The sequence below is a fragment of the Dasypus novemcinctus genome, chromosome 3 (assembly GCF_030445035.2).
Source record: "Dasypus novemcinctus isolate mDasNov1 chromosome 3, mDasNov1.1.hap2, whole genome shotgun sequence".
In the NCBI taxonomy this organism is placed as follows: domain Eukaryota; kingdom Metazoa; phylum Chordata; class Mammalia; order Cingulata; family Dasypodidae; genus Dasypus; species Dasypus novemcinctus.
Genome location: NC_080675.1, coordinates 113,965,525 through 113,991,136, shown reverse-complemented (window position 1 = coordinate 113,991,136; position 25,612 = coordinate 113,965,525). Strand labels below are relative to the sequence as shown.

The 25,612-nt window shown below is 37.5% G+C and overlaps 1 protein-coding gene across 1 annotated transcript in view; it reads right to left on the bottom strand.

Annotated features, from left to right (window-relative positions):
* The window catches only part of SNAP23 (synaptosome associated protein 23), a 33,715-nt gene extending 8,730 nt beyond the window's left edge, over positions 1–24,985 (bottom strand). The window contains exons 1-5 of the mRNA XM_004466697.4: positions 24,876–24,985; positions 10,735–10,838; positions 10,171–10,212; positions 9,730–9,778; positions 8,801–8,918 (exon numbers count right to left, since the gene is read on the bottom strand). Of these exons, the coding sequence (XP_004466754.1) occupies positions 8,801–8,918; positions 9,730–9,778; positions 10,171–10,212; positions 10,735–10,791 (266 nt within the window). The 5' untranslated portion in view covers positions 10,792–10,838; positions 24,876–24,985. The remainder of the gene's footprint in view (positions 1–8,800; positions 8,919–9,729; positions 9,779–10,170; positions 10,213–10,734; positions 10,839–24,875) is intronic.
* Between the last annotated feature and the right edge of the window lie 627 nt (positions 24,986–25,612).

Sequence of the window (25,612 nt, the reverse complement as noted above, 5' to 3'; positions counted from 1 at the left end):
TTCTATAAACCAAAGCAGTATATGGCTATTATATTGGTCTCTGCTTCATTCCACATTATATGTTAATGAAGTTTCAAAACTGCAAAGATGGAGATTTTAAGAAAACAATTTCTCCTTCCTTAATGGACATCTGGGAATTCATTTTTTGGTAAATCTAGAATTGGATATTCGACCTTAGTTAATCATCAATGCTACAGAAAAGGAGCTACTTCTATTTTCTTATAAGGTGCTGAAAAGGTAAATCTGAAATATTGAAGAAGTAGTTCTCAAAGTTCCTTTCTTGGTTCCACTTTAGGCTCTCATATTTCCTATTAGGTTAATTTGTTTAATTATTTTATTTATTAATAAGTCATGTTAAATCTTTCCTGGAACAAAGTGGGATATACATTTTTAAAAGGCATATTTCTATATGTTAAGTACCTGTTAGTTCAGTGAAACTAAGTTACATGGATACTTTAATATTTAAAGACAGATTCAGGCAAAATTCAAAAGCAGAAGGAAAACATAGTGAACAAAATATCAACATGTTCTTTGATCAGAAACTTAATAGCCAGAAGTAATTAATATAAGAAATGTGGTGGTGTTTTCAGGATGTCAGATTGTAGAACATGTGGAACAGAGAGTGCTGGAATTTAAAAGTCACTAAGATATTGTTTCTGAGAGACTTCTAGGCTCCTGGCTTATCAAGGGATATATGTATACAAATGCTCCAAACTCCTTACCAAGCTCAAGAGATAAGACATGAAATTCCTTAAACATTTGAGAATTTTTCCTCCCACAACTAGATATAGGGGGTATAAAATACAAATGAATTTTATGAGGACTAGATCTTTCAAGATGTTCTTCCAATAACAAGGGGAGAAGGAAAAAAAAAGTTGGCTTTAAATTTTTTTTACAGTTTTGCATTGGGTTGGCCATGTTTATCTTCAAACAGGTTGGGACTAACTATTATTTTCATGCAGTCATGACATCTTCTGCATGTTTATGAAGAGGAGATTTTTAAATGCTGTTGATTTCATAAAAAGAATCTTCATTTTTGTGAAAGGTCCATGTCTCTCAGCACCTCCACTCCGGGTAATCCTTCTGGTTGTTCTATACTCTGCAACTTCCCAGTACCCTTGAACTTTCCCCACAAAGTGGGAACATATGGGGTGACTTCTGGACCTCCCACCCACCTGTTTTCAAGGCATTATTAGGTAGTTCACTATCCAAGTTCATAAAGTTCAAAAATGTTAAAAAAAATAATAATGGTTTTTATCTGACTTACCTTCCTTGCAAGGGGTTTTAAGTTAAATGCTCTAAAGATAGAGTTTCCCATACTGGACTAAGCAGCAGAGAAACCTAAGTACTTCTGAACACATAGATGCATAAGTCATACTCTGAAGGTTCTGCTTCAATATGTATGGGTGGAGCCTGGGAATTTGTTGTCATTTTATTTATTTTAGACTTACTTCTTTCTTCCCATCCCCTCACTGTTTGCACTTGCTGTGTCTGTTTGTCTTCCTTGTTTCCTTAGGATGCACTAGGAACCGAACCCGGGATCTCTCATGTGGGAGGGAGGCACCTAATCGCTTGAGCCACCTCCATTCCCTGCTGTGTTGTGTCTCTCATTATGTTTTTCTTTTTTCTTTTTTTTTTTTAAAGATTTATTTATTTATTTAATTTCCCCCCCTCCCCTGGTTGTCTGTTCTTGGTGTCTATTTGCTGCGTCTTGTTTCTTTGTCCACTTCTGTTGTCGTCAGCGGCACGGGAAGTGTGGGCGGCGCCATTCCTGGGCAGGCTGCACTTTCTTTTCACGCTGGGCGGCATTCCTCACGGGCGCACTCCTTGCGCGTGGGGCTCCCCCACGCGGGGGACACCCTTGCGTGGCACGGCACTCCTTGCGCGCATCAGCACTGCGCATGGCCAGCTCCACACGGGTCAAGGAGGCCCGGGGTTTGAACCGCGGACCTCCCATATGGTAGACGGACGCCCTAACCACTGGGCCAAAGTCCGTTTCCCTCATTATGTTTTTCTTCTTGTATTACTTGTTGTGTCAGCTTGCCGTGTCTGCCCATCATGACAGTTTACTGTCTTGCTTGTCTTTTTTAGGAGGCACTAGGAACCTCCATTCCCTGCTTTATTGAGTCTCTCATGTTTTTCTTCTTGTATTTCTTGTTGAGTCATCTTGTTGTATCAGCTTGCTGCATGTACCCATCGTGCCAGCTCGCTGTCTTCTTTAGAAGGCACCAGGAACCGAACCAAGGACCTCCCATGGGGTAGGCAGGAGTCCAATTGCTTAAGCCACACTGGCTTCCCTGTTATCATTTTATTTAAGTTCCATGGGTGATTTAGCTACCCAGCCAAGGAAAAGAAACAATCGCTTGAGCCACCTCCAGTCCCAAGTTCTAAGGGACTTCCAGGAGACTGTAAAAAGAATATTTTAGACTATACTGGTAGTAGTCCAACTTAGTATTTCTATAGGCTGGGACCTGTTGAAGAACAAGCAATTAATCTGGAGGAACCAAAAGGACATATTGAGATTAAAGGGGGGGGAAAAAAAAAAAAGGAAAGAAGGGAGGGAGGGAAGGAGGCAAGCTGGCCACATGACTGGAAATAAGATGACCTGAATCCCAATTCTCGACCTATCATTCAGCAGCTGTAGAACCTTAAGCAAATGTCACTTTCTGAGCATTCTTTTCTTTATATGTAAAACTAGGATAATAACAATATATAATATATCACAGGGTTGTAAAAGGGTTCTATCAATAATGGATGTAAAATTGCTTTGTAAAACATTACACAAATTTTTTTTTTCTTTTAGAAGATACTGGGGATTGAACCCAGGACTCTGTACTGGGAAGCAGGTGCTCAACCACTTGATTCATTGGCTTCAACGTCAACCTGATCCTTAATTAACAATCCATGCCTTGTAAGTACATATGGTACTAATTGGCACGTTTACTCCTCTTTCAGATCTACAGGTACCTGGAACATAGCCACACAAAAAAACATCTATGCCTAGCTATTTTAGTCTACAGTGAGAAAGAGATAGTTTTGATCTAAGATAGTACTTTTCTGAGTAATAAGATTTACTACCCTTCTGGGAAGAAATCATTCTTCTGATTTTAATGAAATTAAGAACTCTTTATGGAAAGCTAGATTCATCTCTGTCATTCTTGAGAAGTCTAATAATCTTCAACCACATATTCTTTTATTTACTTTCTTTTCTTTTTTTCTATGTCGCTCATTCAAAAGTAAAGTTTGAAATAAGAATCTGAAGTATCCCATAATCAATTTGTTGTGAAGCTGTTACTACAACAGCAGAAAAGAACAAGAATCAACATTTGAACACAAAAACCTTACTAATTTCTTTATCCAATTTTGGCTATCAACAATAGTATCAACTGAATAAATATAGTAAGAAGCAAGCCAAGTATTAGCTATTATTCTTTCTCCAAAGAGAAAAGATATTAGTCAAAATAAATACCAATTGTGTGTGTGTGTGCACACGTGTGTGCGTATATATGCAAGTGTGTTTTGTATGGTCAATCTACAGTAAAGAAGAAAAAGGGACACTGGAAACAAAGGGTACAAATCAAAGACCTAAATATCTTATGTTTCACTATACTCTTAATTCTAATACAGACCCAAACATTAAGGAAGAGTCAGATATAATAAACAGTAGACTGACTAGATTAATTAAAGAATTAAGATTAGTTAAGCTCCACATTAGTTTGACATGAAATCACAGGAAACTAACACATGACATAATAGGAATTATGGGAAAAAATGTAGCATACATAGAGAGGGGAACCCTCATAAAAAAAAATAAGGTATCAGATATCATAACATTTTGAATTATATTCCACTTTGTTCCAAATGGGATTTAAGATGACTAGATTGGCATTTAATTCCTAAATTTGGTTGTGACCTAAATCATGAGGAATCCAAATCACTAGAAGGTAACATTTTAATAGAGGAAATCCTGACTCTGCAATCAGAAATAAGTAGGGAAACTTAATGGATGATAGGATGCTGAAATCAAAATAAGTCCTATGAAGAGAGATGCAGTTAGTCTGATTTCCTTCACCTTTGATCAGAACTAGACTATAACAACATGCTACAAATAATCCAGCCTATTTAAAACTGCAGGGATGTCTGGAAATCTTTAAATGTTATTTAGCAAAAGCTTAGTTATCATAGCCATTAGACAAAGGGTGATATTATATATTAAGTTTCTTTTGTCAAGTTGATCTTTTGGCAGATAGCAATCTAAAGAACAAATTCACTTACATTACACAGCACAGCACAGTTTAAGACAGTCTCCACCATTCACAAAATCCATGCACATGCACAGAAATACCATTTGAAGCATCACCTTTAGATAGCCGCTTAACAGCCCCAAACTGCGCCACCAGACTGCGTCTTAAAGTTCCCTTTGATCAGTTACTGAGCCCGGCTTCTGATGTTAAATCTTCATTTTTAGTAAGCAGATTAGAAGGGAAGAGATTAGGTAAGAGAATGAAATGCAGAAAATAGTAAATGCCAGTAAAACAGAACAGAAGTAGGCTTAGAATTTTAAAAACATAATGCTTAATAAATTCCTGGTTTCAAAGAACCACAAACATCTGAGAATCGAGAATGAAGGGAAAAAACAAAAAAACAAACACACCCCCCCCACACACACACTCAAGAAAAGATTTTAAACCTGGGCACACACTTCATTATTTCTAAGAATATTAGTGTGATACTTTTTCCAAATTAATACAAAGGGAAAGTAAATACTAATGGAGAAGTTGTAGAACTTTCGCAGTTCCTAGCCAGTTACATTTTCTTAGTAATTACTGTTTTCTCTCAATTACTTCTAATATGTCTTTTATTTGCCATATGATTTTTAAAAATCTGTTTACATGTCTAATTATCCTACCAGCCAACAAGTTTATCAAGGACAGTCATTCAACAAGTATTTACTAAGCACCTACTATGAAATCAGTTACCATTGGAGACACAAAAAAATAGAGTAATAATAAATACAACATGGCCAGAGCTATGTCTTATTCATCTTTGTATCTCCAGTAAATAGGATGGAGGGAGCACTTAAATGCTGAATGAAATATAATTCAATATTTATTTTAACCATTCAGAGTTGAAGTTTTACACCTCAATATCTCATGAGACTGGATTACTAGAAGCACTATAGTACTATTTTGGGTTTCTCTAGTAAGTGTTCCAGAAATTCAAATTTTTCTTTTAAGCTATATACCAGCATGGTAGATGTTTATAAGCGATGTGTGAAGAAAGGCAAGTTAAAACAGAAGAAAATCTTGTCCCAGAATGGTTAAACTAAGACATCAGGCAGTTTACTAATTTAAGACTTCCCATTTTAAACTTGCCTCATTTAAAACTCTTGTTAATTAAAGTTAAAGCCTACCAAATTTTATTGTCAAATATGTAGGATAATTTTTTTAAAAAAGGATATGTTATTTTGCTTTTAGAATTCAAATAGTAGCAAGCTAACAAAATGACATTTATTTACTATTTTAAAGTTTACTCTTAGTAGTCTGTTAATAAATTTCAGTAGTCCTTTTGAAAGAGTTAATTACCATTAAAGCTTCCTTTCATCTGGGGCTCTGTTAAGAAAAATTATTTCCATGTCTCATAAAAAAAGGTCTCCTGAGCAGGCTTTAATTAATCCTACTGAACAAAAGAAACCTCAAAGAACAAATCTAATCAAGACTTTCTCTAAACAGCAACAAAGCTAACAACAATAACAAAAAAGGTTCATTTTTTCCTTGCTGATGTCAAGCAATGTAGTACATTAATGTAGCATTATTATTAAAAGCAGGGGGCTCTGGAGGAACTCTGCCTGGATTTGAATCCCAGCTCTCCCACATGCTAGTGTAGCCTCTTATGTGTCTCTGATTCCCCATCATAAAATGTTGATAATAAGAGACTCTATCCCATATTAAGTTTTTGTGAGAATTAAATTTAAAGTGCTTAGAATATAAGAGCTTAAATTATTACACAGGCTGACAACTCTCATCCAAAACCCTAGGATCGAGACATTTTATACAGTACCACATAATCAAAAGGACTGGTATTTCTTCAGTGGGACAAATTAGTATTTACACTAAGTGTAATAAAGACGATAAATAGCTTCAGTTCAAGTCTCAATTTGCAGCCTAATGAGTTACGGCAACAAATAATGGAGTAATAAAACATAAACCTTTAGCTTGCAGAGCTGAGCTTTTAGATTTCTGAATTGACCTGAGTTGTTGTTATTACTACTATTAGCATTAGCCTTATACAAAGAGGACTAAGACCCTGGGTCTTCCTTTGAGAAATTCATGTTATGGCTATTTATGTGGAGAGCCTAACTGAAACACAGATTAGCAGATAATATTAGAAAGATCAAGTCCCTGGCAGGAACGAGAGGAGACAGAACTGAAGACAAGAGCACAGGGAAGCTGATGTGGCTCAAGCAGTTGCGTACTTGGCTACCACATGGGAGGTCCCAGGTTCAGGTCCCAGTGCCTCCTAAGGAGGATGAGCAAGATAGCAAGTTGACATGAGGGGCTGGAGCAGTGAGCTGATGCAACAAGATGGCACAACAAGACACAACAAGGAGACACAATGAGAGACACAACAAGCAGGAATTAGGTGTGGCTCAAGCAGTTGAGTGCCTCCCTCCCACATGGGATGTCCTAGGTTCAGTTCCCAGTGCCTCCTAAAATGATGAGCAGACAGAGCACACAATACACAGACACACAGAGTAGACAGAGAGTATAAACAAAAAGGGAGGAGGGAGAAGTAAATAAATAAATCTTAAAAAAAAAAAAGAGCTACCACAGAGACCAAGATGTAGATAGTATAAAGAAAAGAAAGATGGAGGAAGGCAATTAAAATCAGACATCTAAATCTAGATATTAATCTACTCTCATCAGGGAACAATTGTTCTGTTACAGCAGCCCCCTCGATTCTATCTTCCTCCTTGTTCTTTTCCTAGATCTAATTTCAAGGAAATTTATCTACTTTCTCTCCTCTGCACTCTTCTAGGAAGAAATATGAACATAGGAGAAAGGCACAACAAATACGTTTTCAAAACATAGCTAAGAGTTTGAATGAAATGATCTGTGCCATTTATAACCTGTTTGCTTAAAGTAATCTGCTAAAGCCTGACTGACAAGTTATACTTATTGACATATGGATTTTCATATAGTCAATAAAGATTTAAATAGGTCAGTGAGAATTGGGGGGCTGTTTTAACAGTCTATTAATCTTTGTATGCCATTCTTGGTGGATCTATCAGACCAACTAAGACAACTGGATAGAAGTACTTATGTTTATGAAGCCCTTTAAAAATGAACATATTCAGCAGTAAGGATAGTCATTCAATGTCCAGATGCTGTTGTTTCAGCTAAAGGTAAACATCAAAGTTGTTTTGTTAGTTACTCCCTCCTCCCCCACTTAAAAAAAAAATTATCTTAGTAACATATATACAACCTAAAATTTCTCCCATTTAACCACATTCAAAACTATAATTCAGTGCTGTTAATCATGTTCCGTTACATTTTTAAACAATGATGAACTCTTTCTAACAGAAGGGAAGATAATGGTTAGCTGCCTTAGTCCAAACCTCATGTTACCGTGAATATATACAATATTTTTCAACATCATGGAGTCTGGATTACCTAAAGATAAGTGAGAATTTAAATATTCACAATGGAGTGGCCAAAAAGAATGAATTCCTTTGTATCAAGCATAATCTTATATACTATTCACAAATGGGTTGAAGACTGTACTACATAATACACTGTATTTAAAGCAATCCTCTCTATCCCTCCAACTATCCCCACTCTTAAAATCCTCTCCCCCTCCTTTTCAACCTCACTATTTTTGTCACTGAGATACCCTTCATCTCCTAGTTTACTGGAGGTTCCAAAATCTTCAGCCTTTTTGTTTCTTCCTTCTTTGTGTTGGATATAGAGCTAGGTGATTTTAAGTTCTCTTTTTCTTTTCTCTCACTGGTAAAATCCTACTTCCTAGGTCTAGATTACAAAAGGTTCTTAACTAGCTCCTGGTGTGCAGTCATATACTCTACTCCAATCCATCAACTTCTTAGTTTGATATTTAAGGTCCTATACCACCACCTAGATCTTATTTTCCACTTCTCATCTATATGAATCATGCAGCTCAGTTAAATCAAACTCCTTCCTCATCTTTGTTTAGGCAGATCCTTCCATAGGAAATGCCCTCCACATTCTCCAAATCATTCAAAGCAGCCCAACTCAGATCCTACCTCTTCTTTAAGATGTTCTCCAACTCAACCTTTTATCAGTTCTATACCCTTATCCTTAGTCTATATCACATGATTTAGCACTAGATCTTATATGATCTTTTATTTTTGCTATTCTTTCTCACATATCCAACACAGTTAAGTTTTCTGAAGAGAGGGTCCAACCTTAACTACCTGCCTATCCCTCATATGTCAGTATAGAATATACAGACTATATTAATATTCCTTCCTTATTGGAAGGAATAGACATTAACTCCATTCTGTCTGTATCACCCAGATGTATATTTTCTAACCTTTTTGTGTATTATCAAAAAATAAAATTGGGACTTCACCCAAATATTGGTTAAATTTCAACCATGGTTGTCAGTGAATATGCCCATTTACAAATGAAAAACTCAATGTGCCTGAAAGAAAAATATCTTAAATTTAAAGCTCCTTATTTAGGCCCAGTCATACCTCTGACTTTATTGGGGGGGGGGGGTGCTTTCACTTTAAATTTATTTTAAAAATTTGTCAACTCACCTATTACATGGGCAGACACAAAGGCCACAGCACTTGTTGAGTTCTGTTAAAGTCTTCTCTGCTTCTCTCATATCTTTATTTATTTGGTCCATACCTTCTTCAATGCGGTTTAGTTGTTCTAAGAATAATTCATGGATGTTATATTTGTGTAACAAATGCCAACCAGAAAATGAGATTATGGAACAGCAAAGTTTAACCTGGAATCTTCCAATGACCAGCTGCAGACACTACATCAGCACCAAAATATATTACATGCTATCTAAGAGGAAAACAATTTTTTACAAACCAATCCTGACGTTTTATTATGGAAAGATTTGTCTTAAAAAAACAAAACAAAAAACACTTATGTTGTAAGAGTATATGAGGATTTGTTTAGAGGTCAAACTTGGAACCAAATTAAATATACTGTGAACTGACCAGAGCCTTAGTATTATTTATCATTTAATAAGCTCAAACCCGGAGGCTGTCAAACTGGGTATTTCCAAGCTCACCTGAATCCAGGCCAGTCTTAAGGCTTAATTTGATTTCTGAGGGTGATGATGCAAGGATATCATAATGCCTAATACACATATGACCGATGCACACAATAAGCCAACTGGTACCCATTGGCCTCACACATACTTGGTGTACAATTGGGCACTGTTGCCCCCACCCCAAATAGGCAATGAACATGATATAATTCAAATTTGAAGAAAATAAATATTACTTTTTTCTCCCACAGCATTCTTTTTGTACAATTGGGCAATGTTGCCCCCACCCCAAATAGGCAATGAACATGATATAATTCAAATTTGAAGAAAATAAATATTACTTTTTTCTCCCACAGCATTCTTTTATATTAAAAAGGGAAGTCACTCCCAAGGCTAATTTGATAGGGCTTTTTGGCAGTGTACATTGAATTAAAAGTTTTTGCCAGTGACTCAACTTACCCCCTTGTTCATCCAGCATAGTGATAGTTTTGATTCCTGTATCCTGAGACTAAAAGAAGGAAAAAACCAATAGTAAAATAAAACAAAAACCAGAAACAAAACTTAGAAGGACAAATAGCAAAACAATCATTTATAGACCCAAGTTCTCAGAGGATTAGAGCTTTAGACAGAACTAATATTGTTAAACTAACACATTTTGACATGTGAATCCCCCAAATTCCTGGTAAATTGATCTTCCCTGACATATTCTAATACTGTCAGAGGAGAAAAACAGAAAATACCTGTCAGTGCAGGGTTTGACAATTTCAGCAATTGCTGGTTTCAAATAAGACATCATATTGTTACAAATGCCCTCCTGACACTTAATACCAATTCCAGCTAATGTGATCAAACTCCCTCTTATCCAGTTTTTATACTTAATTTGATTAAAGACTTTCTTACCTCAATGGCTAAACCCAGGATTCTCCTTGTACTTTCCAGAGACTAGGGAAAAAGATAAGACTTTTAGCATTCCAATATATGTAGAGGGAAAAAAACCATCTGATCATAGGCCATATTCATGATTCTACTCTGTATTTTTTTAATGCCAGCCCATCACTCCCTTTAAAACAAAACAAAAAAAGTTGATATCCATAATTTTAGTTATTTTCTTCCTACCAGTTATTTCTCAAGAAAAAATTTAGAGGATGGAATTAATGAAATTGACAAAAATTTAATATAGGTAGAAATCTAGGTATACTACACAGATATAAAAGTCCAAAATTTCTTAAAGCTAGAGGATCTTTGTTCCAAGTAATTGATAAGTAGATGATTATAAAATTATACGAACTGTTTTCACTTATTTATTTGGTGAGTTGATAAAAAGGAACAAACAATCTACATTATGGGGCAAATGTGTTCTTTGATATAAAGGGACTAGGAAGATGTCAAAATGATCTTGTTAAGAAGGCCCTCCCATTCCTCCACTATGAAAACCAAAACGCTTATTCCAAGTAAAACGTTTACCTCATCAGTGACCTGGTTAGCCCTCAACTGAATTTCTTCTGATGACAGATTATCCATGATGAATCAAAACTCTTGATAGGCAGAGAAACTGAAATGTGGCTATTCTGTAACAATAAGGATAAACAAAGCAAGTTTAAGTTACGAGTGTGGATATTTGGAATTTGGGATACTTATCAAGAAAACAGAATAAAAGAGCCTCTCTGTATATCAACAGAAGAAATGAAGGCTGAGAGAGTAAATGGATATTTAATGCTAGATAGTAGGAGACGTGAACCTCAAACCCAGTTTTTAGGATTTCTTATACAGCATATTTTCCAACAGGGAAGTGGTTCTTCTATTTTCAGAAGCAAGGCATTACTGGAAAACAAGCTTTAAAAGGCTATCAAAGTGGAGTGGATATGGCTCAAGTGGTTGAGTGCATGCTTCCCATGTATGAGGTCCTGGGTTCAAGCCCAGAGACCTCTCTTAAAAAAAAAAAAAAAAAGACTATCAAAATGAATTCTTGGTTTTACAGTGTTCTTTGTATCATTCTTTGACTATAAAAAAATCATAAAGTGAAGTAAAAGTCTAAGAAGTGTCACATTAGTAAAGTGACAAAGAATTCAGGAACCTTTTTTTTTTTAATATGCTGGTTCTCCAGGCTACTCATTGGAGGAAATGAAACACTTCCATTCTCAACAAGAAAAGGGTAATGTTGGTACACAGAGCTCAGAAAAGAACTAAAGTGTTTATTAATAGATTTCTCCCTTCCAATTACTATATTGTTTGCTGTTTTAGTGAAGTCCTTAAGAAACTAATCAATTATTCTCCTACACAAAGTAACTCAGAAAAAGAAGACCTCACATAGATATTCAAGCTAAACCATAAAACATTGACTAGATGCTGTATATTCCTTTTTGAAAAGTCATGCAGAAAAATAAAAACCATGGGGTGTATCCTAATTAAATTTTCTTTTCTTCATTGTATTTGCTAGTGTTATATTAACTTTATGAAAAATAACTTATCAGCTGTCTTTGTCAATGATGCAGATAAAGTCTGATTCCCATTATGGATTTGCTTCCAGAAGACATCTGGCAATCTCTGAAGACATTTTTTGATTGTCACACCCTGGGGATGGAGGAGGCAGTGAGTGTTACTGGCATCTAGTGTGTAAAATCCATTGCTGCTGCTAAACATCCTGTAATGCTTGGGACAGTCACTCAACAAAGAATTATCCAGCCCCAAATGTCAATAGTGCTAAGGCTGAAAAATCTTGTCCTGTAATATTAATATAGTCACAGACAAGTAGGGAAATAACCAAGAATGTACTAGATTGAACTCTTGGGGGTCAGGGCTTTTATTTTATCTTTGTTCTAACAGGATCTTACAATAGGAACTCCATAAATGTCTGCTTAAGGAACAAATAAGTAGAACAGGGTACACTTCCAAAGTACTTATATGGATCTTAGAAATAAAGATATTTATTTCTGCACATAACTACTAGAAACACAAACCCCAAATTGTCATCATATGTATATGATCTGGAATGGATTGCTGGTTCACAGACATATCTTTTCAGTCACTTTCATAGCTAACCACCACTTTTAGTAGAATCATCTTTGATAACAAAAAGTGACCATATATATTCCCAATACAGGAAAGTATTCCAATTAGAGACTCCCAAACCATTCTAAGGTTTAAGATTTTGAGTCTTGTTTAAAACCATTAAGTGTGCATAAAAAAATATTTTAAGTTCCAAATTTAATTTCATATATTGCTTACCAGAGCAGGACTGTGGCTCAGGGAAAGGCTCAGATACTAAGATATAAAAATCTTTCTTAGATTAACAATTGATCATTCATTAAACATAAGCATAAACAGAACCACTTGCTTCAATAATTGGTAACTGTTCATGAGCCTCTAGTTTTGTCATACACCTGTTCATGCTACAGTTTCTCTTTCATCAATCTTTCATAGTTAGAACTGAAAAGTTTTTTTTTTTTTAAAGATTTATTTATTTATTTAATTTCCCCCCTCCCCTGGTTGTCTGTTCTTGGTGTCTATTTGTTGCGTCTTGTTTCTTTGTCTGCTTTTGTTTCTTTTGTCCGCTTCTGTTGTCGTCAGCGGCACAGGAAGTGTGGGCGGCGCCATTCCTGGGCAGGCTGCACTTTCTTTTCACGCTGGGCGGCTTTTCCTCACGGGCGCACTCCTTGCGCGTGGGGGCTCCCCCACGCGGGGGACACCCTTGCGTGGCACGGCACTCCTTGCGCGCATCAGCACTGCGCCTGGCCAGCTCCACACGGGTCGAGGAGGCCCGGGGTTTGAACCGCGGACCTCCCATATGGTAGACGGACGCCCTAACCACTGGGCCAAAGTCCGTTTCCCTGAAAAGTTTTTTGTTTTTTGTTTTTTTCCCTCTCACTTCCATAGTTAGACATACTGATATACCTTTCCTTTCTGTAACACCCCCAGATGACTGTCCAGGTAGCCACATGCTTCTCTATCACTTCCTAGAGCTCTAACCAAGACAGATTTCCAAAGCCTATCCTGATGAGATAGTATGCTCTAAAGTTATCTATCCATCACCCTATCATAATGTTTAACTCCTTAATGCCCAAAAGTCAGAGCAGAAAGTGGTAAGAAGAGTAATATATAATAATCAATTAGTACCTGGATATGGCACCTCTAGAAGATTATCAGATACAGTATCCTGTGGGTAAAGGAGCCATTTTGGGGTAAGGAAGCCCAGATCTCTCAAACTGAATAATTTTGTAATTCTACTCTTGGCAGCTATTTTTCACCAATCACAAGTCAACACGTGCTATCTTCCTAAAAACATGCAAAATGCTATGTAGCTTCAAAGAGAGTCTTGAATGTAAAACTGACCTCTGTCAAAAGAGAAGAATCCAAGAGTCCTGATGATAAATATCAATAAAAGCAGATATAGTTAGGAGGTGGATGTGAGAAAACAGTCCTGACATGATAATGGGGTCATTTTGAAGGACACACCCTTTCCATGAACTCAAAGGTCTGCCTAGTACGTATTTTTTTCTTCTCTAAGCAGATGATACAAAAGACAAGGGAAGTTCTTAGGTGTTTGGCATTCTGACATCAGGACACAGCTACCTAAGATTAATACGGAATTGCAAAGGTGTTGAGCACAGCACTATAGTAAATGGAAATAAGAGAGACAGAATTGTACCCAGAAGGGCAAAGAGACAAGGAATAATGTTCTCAGGCTCGTATTGTAAGCTTCTGCTAAATTGTTCAGAAGTATCAGGCAGGGTGCCACCCAGAATTTAGCTATATACTTTTACTCATATTCTTTATTATCACCAGAAGTCTTTCCTTATGAAATCATAAGAGACTACCCAGACATGGGATAAAGAAAATTAAAGAAAGCTGCTTGATATGAAGATCCCATTAACTTTATCAGATTTAACCTAATAAATATATATATATTACTTACTTATTTTTGTTTTTATATGTATAATTTTAATTCACCATGTAGTATGCCCTTGAGGGAAAAATTCAAGGATCTTTTCTTTTACACCGTATTTTCTTCACTTTGGTTCAGTCTGGCTTACTAGAAGACACCTCTCTTAACTTCTTTTCTAGTTTAAAATAGGGGGCAGAGGAGAGAAGCAGCACTCATTCAATACCTACTACGTGACACTCTACCAAATATTCATAGATAATTGTCTCTATCAAACCATTTTACAGATAGGGAAATTAAGGCTCAGTTTCAGTAAATGATGTGGCCCAAGTAAATGAGATAGTAAAGAGCAAATCTATTTTTCAAGTCAGGATCTATTGTGAAACTAAGGATAGCTCAGGGTCTAGTAAACAGTCCTACTGTTGGCTGTATTCCTCTTAACAAATATCGGATCACATGAGAACTGCTGAATATCAGAAATCATGCCTAAGTACCCTGCCTTTGAAACGACGGTTCATTTCAAAATTTCATAGGCCTTAATCTCTTTCACAGCTTCAAACAAAAGTTAAATTGAAGGAAGAAATAGAATAATCATGGTTGTCAGGTGTAATTTAGAACCTGGAAATACTGACGTTAATTTAGAAAATGAAAATAAAGACTATTGGAAAAAATGAATACTTCACAGAAAAAAGGCCTTGGAACTTACAGGATATCCATATGGCTTCATTCATAAAAATGGCAAGGTAGTAAGGAAGAAATGGAAGAAACAGCACTTTAACTTACCCTTAATTCCACAGGGTTCTGCCAATACAAATATAAGAATAATTTTATGAAATAATAAATTTTATACTGGAAAGCAAGGATTTTGCCACTAAAATATCTCACCAAGTTAATTTCCTACAATATTTCTTCTCTTAATATTAATCTTTTCTTAAAACTAATTTCATCACAAAAGAGGAACATATAATTTATTACTGTACCCTTATCATAGTTTGATAAAACTTGTGATTCTCTTTGGCATAATTTGATTAGACTTTCATGGAAAAACAAGGTATTTGCAACAAGTGGAAACTTCTGTTCACAGCAGGTTAGCATAGTGTTTAGGAGTGGGAACTTCAGAATTCAAATTCCCACCCCACAATATATGCCCTTGGGCAAATTACCTACCCTCACTGAACCTTAGTTTCTGCATTTGTAAAACAAAGATAATCTATTTCATAGGTTTTCCTGTAATGATTAAAAAAAAAAAAAAGATAATCTATGTAAAGGGCTTAGAACAGCACCTGACGCTTGGCTGGTATTTAATAAATAAATGTTAGCCATTATTTTAATATTATTACAGAAGCAGAAAGAATAGGCAAAACATAAGCTAAGCAACAATGTTAAATATGAGTGACATCAACGTAAATGTAGCTGAAAATAATAGTTTCTAAATATTAACTGTTCTATCTGTAAGGCTAAATTTAAGTATTAAAGTTGATGCTGTATACACTACACATCTGAACTCTTTTCATACTAGACATGAGTCTGTACATATCACAACAGATATCAAAGAGGTTTAATTTAAGCCACGGTTCCTGTTGATAGGTACCTGTCTAAACAAATATACATAGCTTTGTGTGTCTAAAAAATTAGAGAGTGCATTTAAATGGTTCTTTTTTTGGACGAGGGCAGGACAAAAAATAGGAAAAAAATAATACCAATCACAAAAAAAGGGGCTTATATTATGAAGTTTAGTACATAAAATGAACAAACAGAAAAACAAACATATACCAATAATCAGATATACACTGTAATTACCCAAGGGGAAAAATATGGGCAGAAAAAAGTCGGGGGGGGGGGGGCGGCAAGCGTCAATATACTAAAGGCTGTGGTAACATAGAATAGTTTGCAATTTTGTTTTATTACTTTTAAATTTCAAATATTTAATTTCACCAAAAAAGAGGAACTTATGACTACTGAGAAAATAGATTCATAAGACTGGAAAAAACAAACAAGGACTACATTTTAGTCCCTAACTCATAACATCAAATGCCCTTTAGAGAAGTCTTCCAGTTGACACAGATTCACTGTAAATAAGTTAGTGGAAACATTTCTATCCATTAACATGGTCATCCATTCTAAAACTAAAGTATACAAGTACAGAAAAGCATTTGTCTTAAGCATCTGTTAAATGTTTAGAGGAAAGGCTTTGCTAAGGCTTGACTGGGAAACATATTTCACATTCAGTGACGGTTCTAATGAGGTCTGAACAAGTTTTTAGTACTTTCATGGCAAAGTACTAAGAAATGGATTTTGGATCTCATAAGGAAAGCAGAGAACACAGAGGGAAAAGAGAATTTATAATAGGTCCAATCTTCTGTTTTCAAACTTAACCTCCAGTGTACCCCTCTTTTTCTAACCTTTCTAATAATTAACATCTTCAGGGATTTAAGAAAATGTATGAAATCAGAAGCCATATATTATAAGATACTATACAATTAAAGTTCTCCTGACCCTTATTTTAAAAAATAAAATGTTCATTTTTTTCAAAAACAAAGTTCCCAAAAGGTAATGCAATATATATACATATATTTTTAAAAATCCTATTCTGGTAAACAGATGTGGCTCAACCAATTGGGTTCCTGTCTACCACATAGGAGGTCCAGGATTCAATGCCCAGGGCCTCCTGGTGAGGGCAAGCTGGCCCACGTGGTAAGCTGGACCACGCAGAGTACTGGCCCATGCTGGAATGATGCTCCGCGCAGGAGTGCCCCCGTGTGGGAATGCCACCTAACACGGGAAAGCTGCCCTGCGCAGGAGTACTCTGACACCAAGAGCTGGTGCAGCAAGATGACGCAACAAGAGACACAGAGGAAAGAAAATAAGACGTAGTAGAACAGGGAGCTGAGATGGCGCAAGAGAGTAATCGCCTCTTTCCCACTCCAGAAGGTCCCAGGATTGGTTCCTGGAGCCGCCGAATGAGAATACAAGCAGACACAGAAGAACACACAGTGAATGGACACAGAGAGCAGACAATAGAGGGGAATGAGGGGGCAAGAAATAAATAAACTCTTAAAAAAAAAATCCTATTCTTTGGTCTTTCCACTTCTAGCAATTTTTGGAATATCACAGAATATCCTAAGAAAATCATAGATTCAGACAAAAATACATTACACCCAGTATTATTTGTAGAGTTAAAAAAAAAAAAAACCAAAGAGATCTAAATAACCAGTGACAAAGGGTTTATCTGGATAACGTGATAGATTATACTGCCATTAAAATTCTTTGTGAACATTTCACTTTCTTCCATATTTAAATTTTTTTTTTTTAAAGATTTATTTATTTTTATTTATTTAATTCCCCTCCCCTCTCCCGGTTGTCTGTTTTCTGTGTCTTTTTGCTGCGTCTTGTTTCTTTGTCCGCTTCTGTTGTCGTCAGCGGCACGGGAAGTGTGGGCGGCGCCATTCCTGGGCAGGCTGCTCCCTCCTTCGAGCTGGGCGGCTCTCCCTATGGGTGCACTCCTTGCGCGTGGGGCTCCCCTACGCGGGGGACACCCCTGCGTGGCAGGGCACTCCTTGCGCGCATCAGCACTGCGCATGGGCCAGCTGCACACGGGTCAAGGAGGCCCGGGGTTTGATCCGCAGACCTCCCGTGTGGTAGACGGACGCCCTAACCACTGGGCCAAAGTCCGTTTCCCCATATTTAATTTTTATCAAATCTATATACATGTGGATTGAGAAATCAAATAGCTCTACAAGAGTAATAAACAGGAGTGCCCCTACAACTCCCAGTTCCTATTTCCAGGACCTCAGAGGTAATAATTTTCAACAGTATTGGTTGTTAGTTCTGGTGTTTAACCCCAAGATTCTAATTCTTATGCTTATCGTGCTGTTTCTTGATATTTTTCAATTTTGTTGATCATCTATTAATATTTTATAATGAAGATAAGGAGTTAGTTCTATACCTCCCCATCTCATTTTTATATTTATCCGCATAAGATAGATTGGCTGGCTAATTAGATTTTTGGCTAGAAAAAGAATTCTGAACTAACTTGGCTATCCCAGTATTTCCCAAATGTATAGGACCATAAAATTCCCCCCCACCTTTTTTAGGCCATATTGGGGATTGAACCTAGGATCTCGTACAAGGGAAGCAGGTGCTCAACTACTGAACTACACCCACTCCCCCAAATTCCCTTTTTAAAGAATACTTTCATTAATTCCCAAGGATCAAGGTTTCCATGGAATATCATTTGGAAAACACTAGCCTTCAGAAATTTTTGCTTAATTTAATCTTAATTAACCAATTACCTGGGAACAAAATTTCTTTTTAATCTCATCTCAGAGAATCTTCTCTGAAAAGAAATAAGCCTCAGAGATCATCAAGTCCAACTTCTTTATGCTGACTGTAAAATGTGACTCTGCTGGTTTTCAGGTCTATTCTCTTTTGACAATACACAAGCCCTGTTAGAGATGGGATAGGAGGTGGGGAGAGGGTCTGTATAGTTAACCAAAGGGGTGCTGATGCCAAGTACCAGAACTCTATTGGCTTTTATAAATGGCATTTATTTGGAGTAGAAGCTTACAGTCACAAGGCCCTAAAGGGTCCAGCTCAAGGTACCGTAAGCGGTACTTTCTCATCCAAAGTCACTGGCCACATTGAAGCAAGATGGCAGGCGATATCTGTGAGGGTTCAGCCTTCCTTCTTCCCACTTAAGGCTCCGTGGTCCTAGCGTCTTCCAATCTCAGAAGCAGGCTGGCATAAGGCTTGTCTCTCTCCCCGGGGCTCTTTCCAGGCTCAGCCTCTCTGGTGTCTTCACAAGGTCAGCTGCAGATTATCAGGCTCATCTCTCTTCCCTGGGCCTCTCCTGTGTCTAATGAGCAGTTTCGTTTCCTCTGTGTTCTTTTTCTCTGTGTATCTACTTCCATGTAAGAGTCTGTTTTATCAGCCAACCAAGGGGATGGGAATTCAACCCTGCACACCCTAATGATGTGGTTGAATCAAAGCCCTTATCTTAACATAACTGAATCAAAGACATTTCAGCTGAATCTAATACAATCAAAGGGTATCATGTCCAGAGGAACACACCAGTTTACAAGCATAATCAATATCACTTTTTGGAATTCATAAATAATATCAAACTGCTAAGAGTCCTTCCTGGAATAGATGTGATGGTAGCTGAGGAAGAAAAAGTTATCTGCAAGTCTGTGGTCTTGGGAGGGCGGGTCAGGTCAGGGCCCAACTGAAAAGGGCTGTCAGAAGAAGAGATGGTGAAAACATCCAGCTATGGTGACCTTTCCAAGGGAGTTAAAATCTCCCTTACAAAAACAAAAACAAAACAACAACCAAAAAAACTTCCTTTACAATGGTAGAAGTCTCTGAGTAATCAGCAGCTGCCTAGACTTGGCAGAAAGAGTCCCTAATCTTAGAATACATTCCTCTTAGTTCATTCCACAAACATTCAGACATCTATTATCAAGTGAAGGAACATATTTCAATGTCAAGAAAATTATGCTCATTACTTTAAGTCATATCATATGTAATAAAAGTATTTTTCTTTTGAAATGTATATTTTATGATTCATTGTAGTTAGGGTATGGAAAACACAGCACTCCTTTCCACTGCTTCTTTTTTTTTTTTAAAGATTTATTTTATTTATTTCTCTCCCCTCACCCACCCCAGCTGTCTGTTCCCTGTGTCTATTCGCTGTGTGTTCTTTGTCCGCTTCTGTTGTTGTCAGCGGCATGGGAATCAGTGTCTCTTTTTGTTGAGTCATCTTGCTGTGTCAGCTCTCCGTGTGTGCGGCGCCATTCCTGGGCAGGCTGAACTTTCTTTAGCGCTGGGCGGCTCTCCTTACGGGGTGCACTCCTTGCGCGTGGGGCTCCCCTACGCCGGGACACCCCTGCGTGGCACGGGACTCCTTGCGCGCATCAGCACTGCATGTGGGCCAGCTCCACACGGGTCAAGGAGGCCCCGGGGTATGAACCGCGGAACTGTGGTAGACGGACGCCCTAACCACTGGACCAAGTCTGCTTCCCTCCACTGCTTCTAAACATATATGGTTTTCTTTTCTTTTAGTTGTTGTTTGCATATAAATTCTGCCTTCCTACAGGGTTAAAGTCTTTTTGCCTAAGACTAAGACCATCTAAACTATTGTAAAGACCTACCTGGATTGGATATAATTTCAGTTATTTTCAAATCTCTTTGTACTAAGCTTATTTCTAAGTAAGGTGGAATAATTGAATAAATTGTGTTGAATGAGCATAATGTTGTGGTTAATAGAACAGACTCTGAAGCTGAAGACACTAAGCTCACCCTAGCTCTGATTCCCAATTTACTTAACCTATACTTAACCTCAATTTCCTCATTTGTTTGGCTATAATTCTACCTTCTAGAATTGTTTCAGAAATAAAATTAGCTAGTGTACACAAAGTACTTAGCACAGTGCCTGGTGCAGCACCTGGTGCCTGGTGACAGCTATTAATGAACTGAGCATTTACACTCATGTTATTTATTAGTTATGTTTCTTTTTCTGTGTCATCTAACTTCTGGTATTGGAATATTTAAGAAGCTATTCAGAAAGCTTCTAGAGGAATGAGAAGTCAAAGCCAAAAAAATAGTTGGATGTTTGGGATGAATATTTCTTTCAGGTAGGATAAAGCCTTGCAAATTATGCCCACCTGATCCATCCTAGGCACCTAATAAAAAGTATAACCATATGCACAATACACCTAAGCAGCTCCTTCTTGAAGACTCTAAGGATGAATAATAGAGAATGGGTGGAAGAATGGAAGAAAGAATTATAAAAAACATCAGAATGCGCATGTGGACCATCATTTATTGGATAAAAGAATTTAATTTCTCTTTAGAAATATATTATTTGCTTCTTGATTCCATTTCTGATAGGAAATGTTAAAAATTTCCACATACACACTTAAAATCTATGGATGCATAGTATTCCAAAATACTATAAATATTCTAATTTAGGCCAGAAAGAACCCATGCTCTGATTAGGAAATTTAATTCTTCCTGAAGGTATTTATGTTAAAGTTAGTTTCCTCCTTTTACTTCCCCTATCATTTCCTTTCTCCCCACTTCTATGATAACAACTTTAACCATTCTTACACCCAGGTTCTCAAATTATGCAAATATAATAAATACACCACTGAATTATATCGATTAAACATCTTGGTTTCAAAGTGCATTAGAGCGCATGATTCAAGACAGAAATCATACTAGTGCGTGGGAATGTACCAGTGAAAATCAGGAACCAAGAAGACCAAAAGTACACTTCAGTGTTACAGAAGCATCTACTATATCTTAAACTGCTTGATATCCAACACCATCTTCAAGTGCTGGTCAACTGTAGAATTTCTACAATTCTACCCTCAGTGGCCTGGTGGTAATACTGAGATGGCAGATCTAGTAATTGTAATCAATTATACTGACCCTGTCTAAAAATAAAGTCTATGGGAAGAGAAAGGGGATGCTCTATAGGATAAGATATAACCTGGAGCCAGAAGCTGGTAATCTATCCAGCACTCTTCAGGGAAGAGACACATATCATCTGGTAAATTTAAGTATGGTATCTGCCATGGAGATACTAAGTGTGGGGTGGGGATGATTGGCAAGGCTTTACCTTGCTTGAATGAACTATTCACCCCAATTTTGGCTCTGGTTCCAAGTTCACCTAAAAGCTTTCTGATTTGCTTCTTAAATATTCTGATCCCAGGAGTCAGAGGCCATGGATTTAAACAGCATTCAAGTCCCTGGAAAAGAATAACCATCACAGTTAAGTTAAAAGAATGGCACTCTGGTTTGTGCAAAAGGCAATAAAGAGTAATAGTTAAGTGCCTAGTATTTGGAAACATAATGGTTTCAAATCCTGGCTAATGCTTACTTCTCTGTTTCAGTTTCCTCCTTATATAATAATAATAATAATAATAATAATAATAATGCTTACTTCAAGTGTTGTTATATTGACTAAGTTAATTCATGCAAAGTATTGAGAACACTAGCACATAGGGCTCAATAAAGCTATTACATTTTTTCATAATAATTATTAAGTAGCACCCCAAAATTACATTTTTATAAGTCAAATTCAAAGACTGATCAACTCTAAGAAAACAGTATGATTTTAGGCTATGAAAGAAAGGAACATAAGGGACATATGTGTACGTGCACATGCACGTGTGGTCTGTGTCTGCCCTGGACAGGTGAGTTTAAAAGGCAGACAGGAGACAGGTTGTGAAGGGCTTTGTACATCATGACAAGAAATTTGGATTTTATTTTATAAGCATCAAGGGACCACTAAAGGTCATCTCAAATGTCAAAAAAGTGTCAAAATAAATTTAAAACAAACTTTAAATCTAAGTTACAGAACTCACAAAAATCAAGATGAGGGAATCCTAGAAAAATAAAGTGATCAATGATTTAAATATTTTAGTAGTAACACAGACGTAATTGAAACCAAAATCAAAATGTCAGTGAATTTAAATGAGTGCAAATAGAGCCTCCCTCCCCCAATATTACAAAAGGAACAAGTACATGGTGTTTCCTGGCTCCACAAAACACTTCCTCCAATTGTGGGAGGCATTGGATCCATTTGTTTCAAGCCTCTACCCACCACAACTAAGAAAAGACCAGTCCCTGTCATCTGCTCCTCTGTCAACATATATATCTGGAAACAAAAATATGATACAGAGATAAAAAGTTCAGCACCCTTGGATACAAGCAACATCACCTATAATAAATGCTAACATAAACATAGTGCAGAGTACAAACACAGCTAAAACAGGTTTCTGGGATGTCTGAGATATAGGAACCAATGGATAGAAAGAAAAAAAGCCTTAATTCAGAAGAAAATAATGAACGATAGCTGACTTCACAAAATATCAAAGAGCAAACATCCTCTTTTTCCTTTTTGCTATTCTAATCTACCACCATCTGGGGAAGTCAGATAAGTTTGCTAGAATTGTGTTACAATAATGAATGCCACCACAGGACTCAAGGTCCAATATTCATTTTATTTTAAAAATGAATAGATGAGGCCCAAAGCAACAGAACCTAAAGCAGTATTTTCCAAATGACAGAACAAGAAAAGGAGCAATAAAATAGAACCTAAAATACATATAAATAAAAGATATCAAAAATATGATTTTACAGATTATCACTGTGGAAAAGGACAATATTAAAAAATCTATTAAAAATACAAATTAAAATTAAAATAGCACAGGTGGTATTCTTAAACACAAAAATTACAATGGTGCTATGATTCTGACAAGTGAAAATCCCGCGACTGTCTCATAAGCACAGGGCCTGTTCTGTTTTCCTTGCTTTCTTCATGGTTCCAGGTTGTGTTCTGAATCATAAGATGTGACCTTTGGTTAAGTGAGCTGGTACTGTACCTCTCAGGTCATCCAGAGTCAAAGAAACAGACACCAAGATGCACAGAAAAATTCTACCATTTAAAGGAAAGAGTGTAATATTGATAGGAAAAAAAAGTCACAATAAATCATTCCTATTCTTGAACTAAGACACCATCAATTTTCAAGTGCATTTCCACATACCACAAGCACTACAAATAGAACAACTAGCAAGAATGATAAATATTTAAGCAGTAAGCTAAGTTATATAGTCATTTTAATTACTTTCACATGACCTGTCACAGGGGTACGGTATTGCCTGAAGAGATTTCTCCTAATACTTGCTAATATTTATACAATGCATTCTTATTTAGCTATTGTCAAAAGCCAAATGATCTTTGGATGACTTAGGCATTAATTTTGTTGGCAGCAGAGCTCTTAATTTCTGCTATGAAATATTTTAACGTTAAATCTCAAAGTATCTATCTAATAATGTCTCATGAATTTAAAATCTGGTATGTTCCAGAACTGTCAAGAACGTGGGAGAACCATTTCTATCTGCTGTGTCTGCACTGTATTTTACTGGAGCACCTGAAAACCAATCATAAGGGCGCCAGGGCAGAAAGCTTAATACCCGTCTCAATTTTTGAAATGTCTGCTACCAAGAAGTTCAGCGCATCACATATGCTATTTTCACAAGGCTCAGGGAACACTATCATACTTCCCTCTCCCAGTGCCCCCACCTTCCATAAGATGACATACAGCAAAAGAAACGATACTCCCCTTCTCGTCTTTTCCCAATCTACATGTCTTTCGGTTTTCTCTCTCCTCAGCTGCCTTTCCTAACTTGTCCAACACTGAGGTGACTAATAACTAAAAGCGAAAAAAGCACGAGATGAAACCGCACTTTACAATCCTTCATTGACTAACCCTGAAGTGTGAAATTCGATCTTTTACGGATCCTTCGTGCTTCCGCAGTAAAGCCCCGAGGTAAGGATGGACTTTCCCAAGAGGAAGGCTTCTCCAATACCGTGAGCCTCAGCGTTTAAACTAGGTTCCAAACTATCCGATCACTGTAGTCACTGGACAGTCTATTAATACCACATTGACACTGTCAGGGGCAGTTTATCAGTGCTTGGTTTCGAGAATGGGTTCAGGGAACCACTATCCAGTTACCCTCCATAGGCAGCTCGATCGCCTGCAGCTCTAGGCCGGCCGCGTCCCCGCTCCGGCCGGCTGCATCAGGGCCAGAGTGCCTCTTCCCCCCTTAAGCCTGACCCCACTAATTTTTCAAATGTCACGATATACTTTTCCTCTTCGAGAAATGATCTCAACGTTCAATCCCGTCCGCTCCCTCAGCCCCACGACGGGGCACTCACCAAGCGCCTCCGGCCACTCCTCTGCCGCCGCAGCAGCTGGAGAACCCTCAGAAAAGACCCGGAGCTGCGCTCTACTCGCGCCTGCGCGCGCGGAAGCCAGGCGCCTGCGCACTTCTCCCGAGTCGCAGGCGCGGACACACCCCTTCATCTGAAGCCAATCACCGCGCGGGGTGTTTAAATCTCCCTGCCACGCAGGCGAAGAGCCTGGGAACAGACCCGTTAACCGGGAGGGGGGACGCTTCGTGTCACAGGCTTTTACTAAGGACTGGCTGTGCCAGGCGCTGTGCTGGATGAACGCGGAAGAAGAGAACGCGAAAAGAATGCCTTCCCTACCTTCCGGAGTCCTTTTTGAACTGGGAGGTTGATACGTAAACAAATTATAGTTGATGGAATACAATGCATGGCATATATAGAATATCCAAGGCGCCGAACAAAGCGCTTTACTCTTAGAAGTGCCTGGAAGGGTTCCTGGACAAGTAACTTTTGAGTATTTAAGGATAAGTAGGAATTCCCCCGGAATTCCGTGAGAGAGGGAGATAAGAGTTTTCAAGGCTATAGAAATAGCATAGGCCAAGAAGAAATACATAGTGCCTTCTGGAAATTTCTTGTAATTTATCTTGGTTAAAGGCTGATAGCTCATCCTCTATCCCCGGGTGGAGGGGAAAATAAACCTTAAAAGATCAGCAATGACCAGATCTTGGACAGTTTTGCATTTTTGGACTAGGAAGCTTGCATTT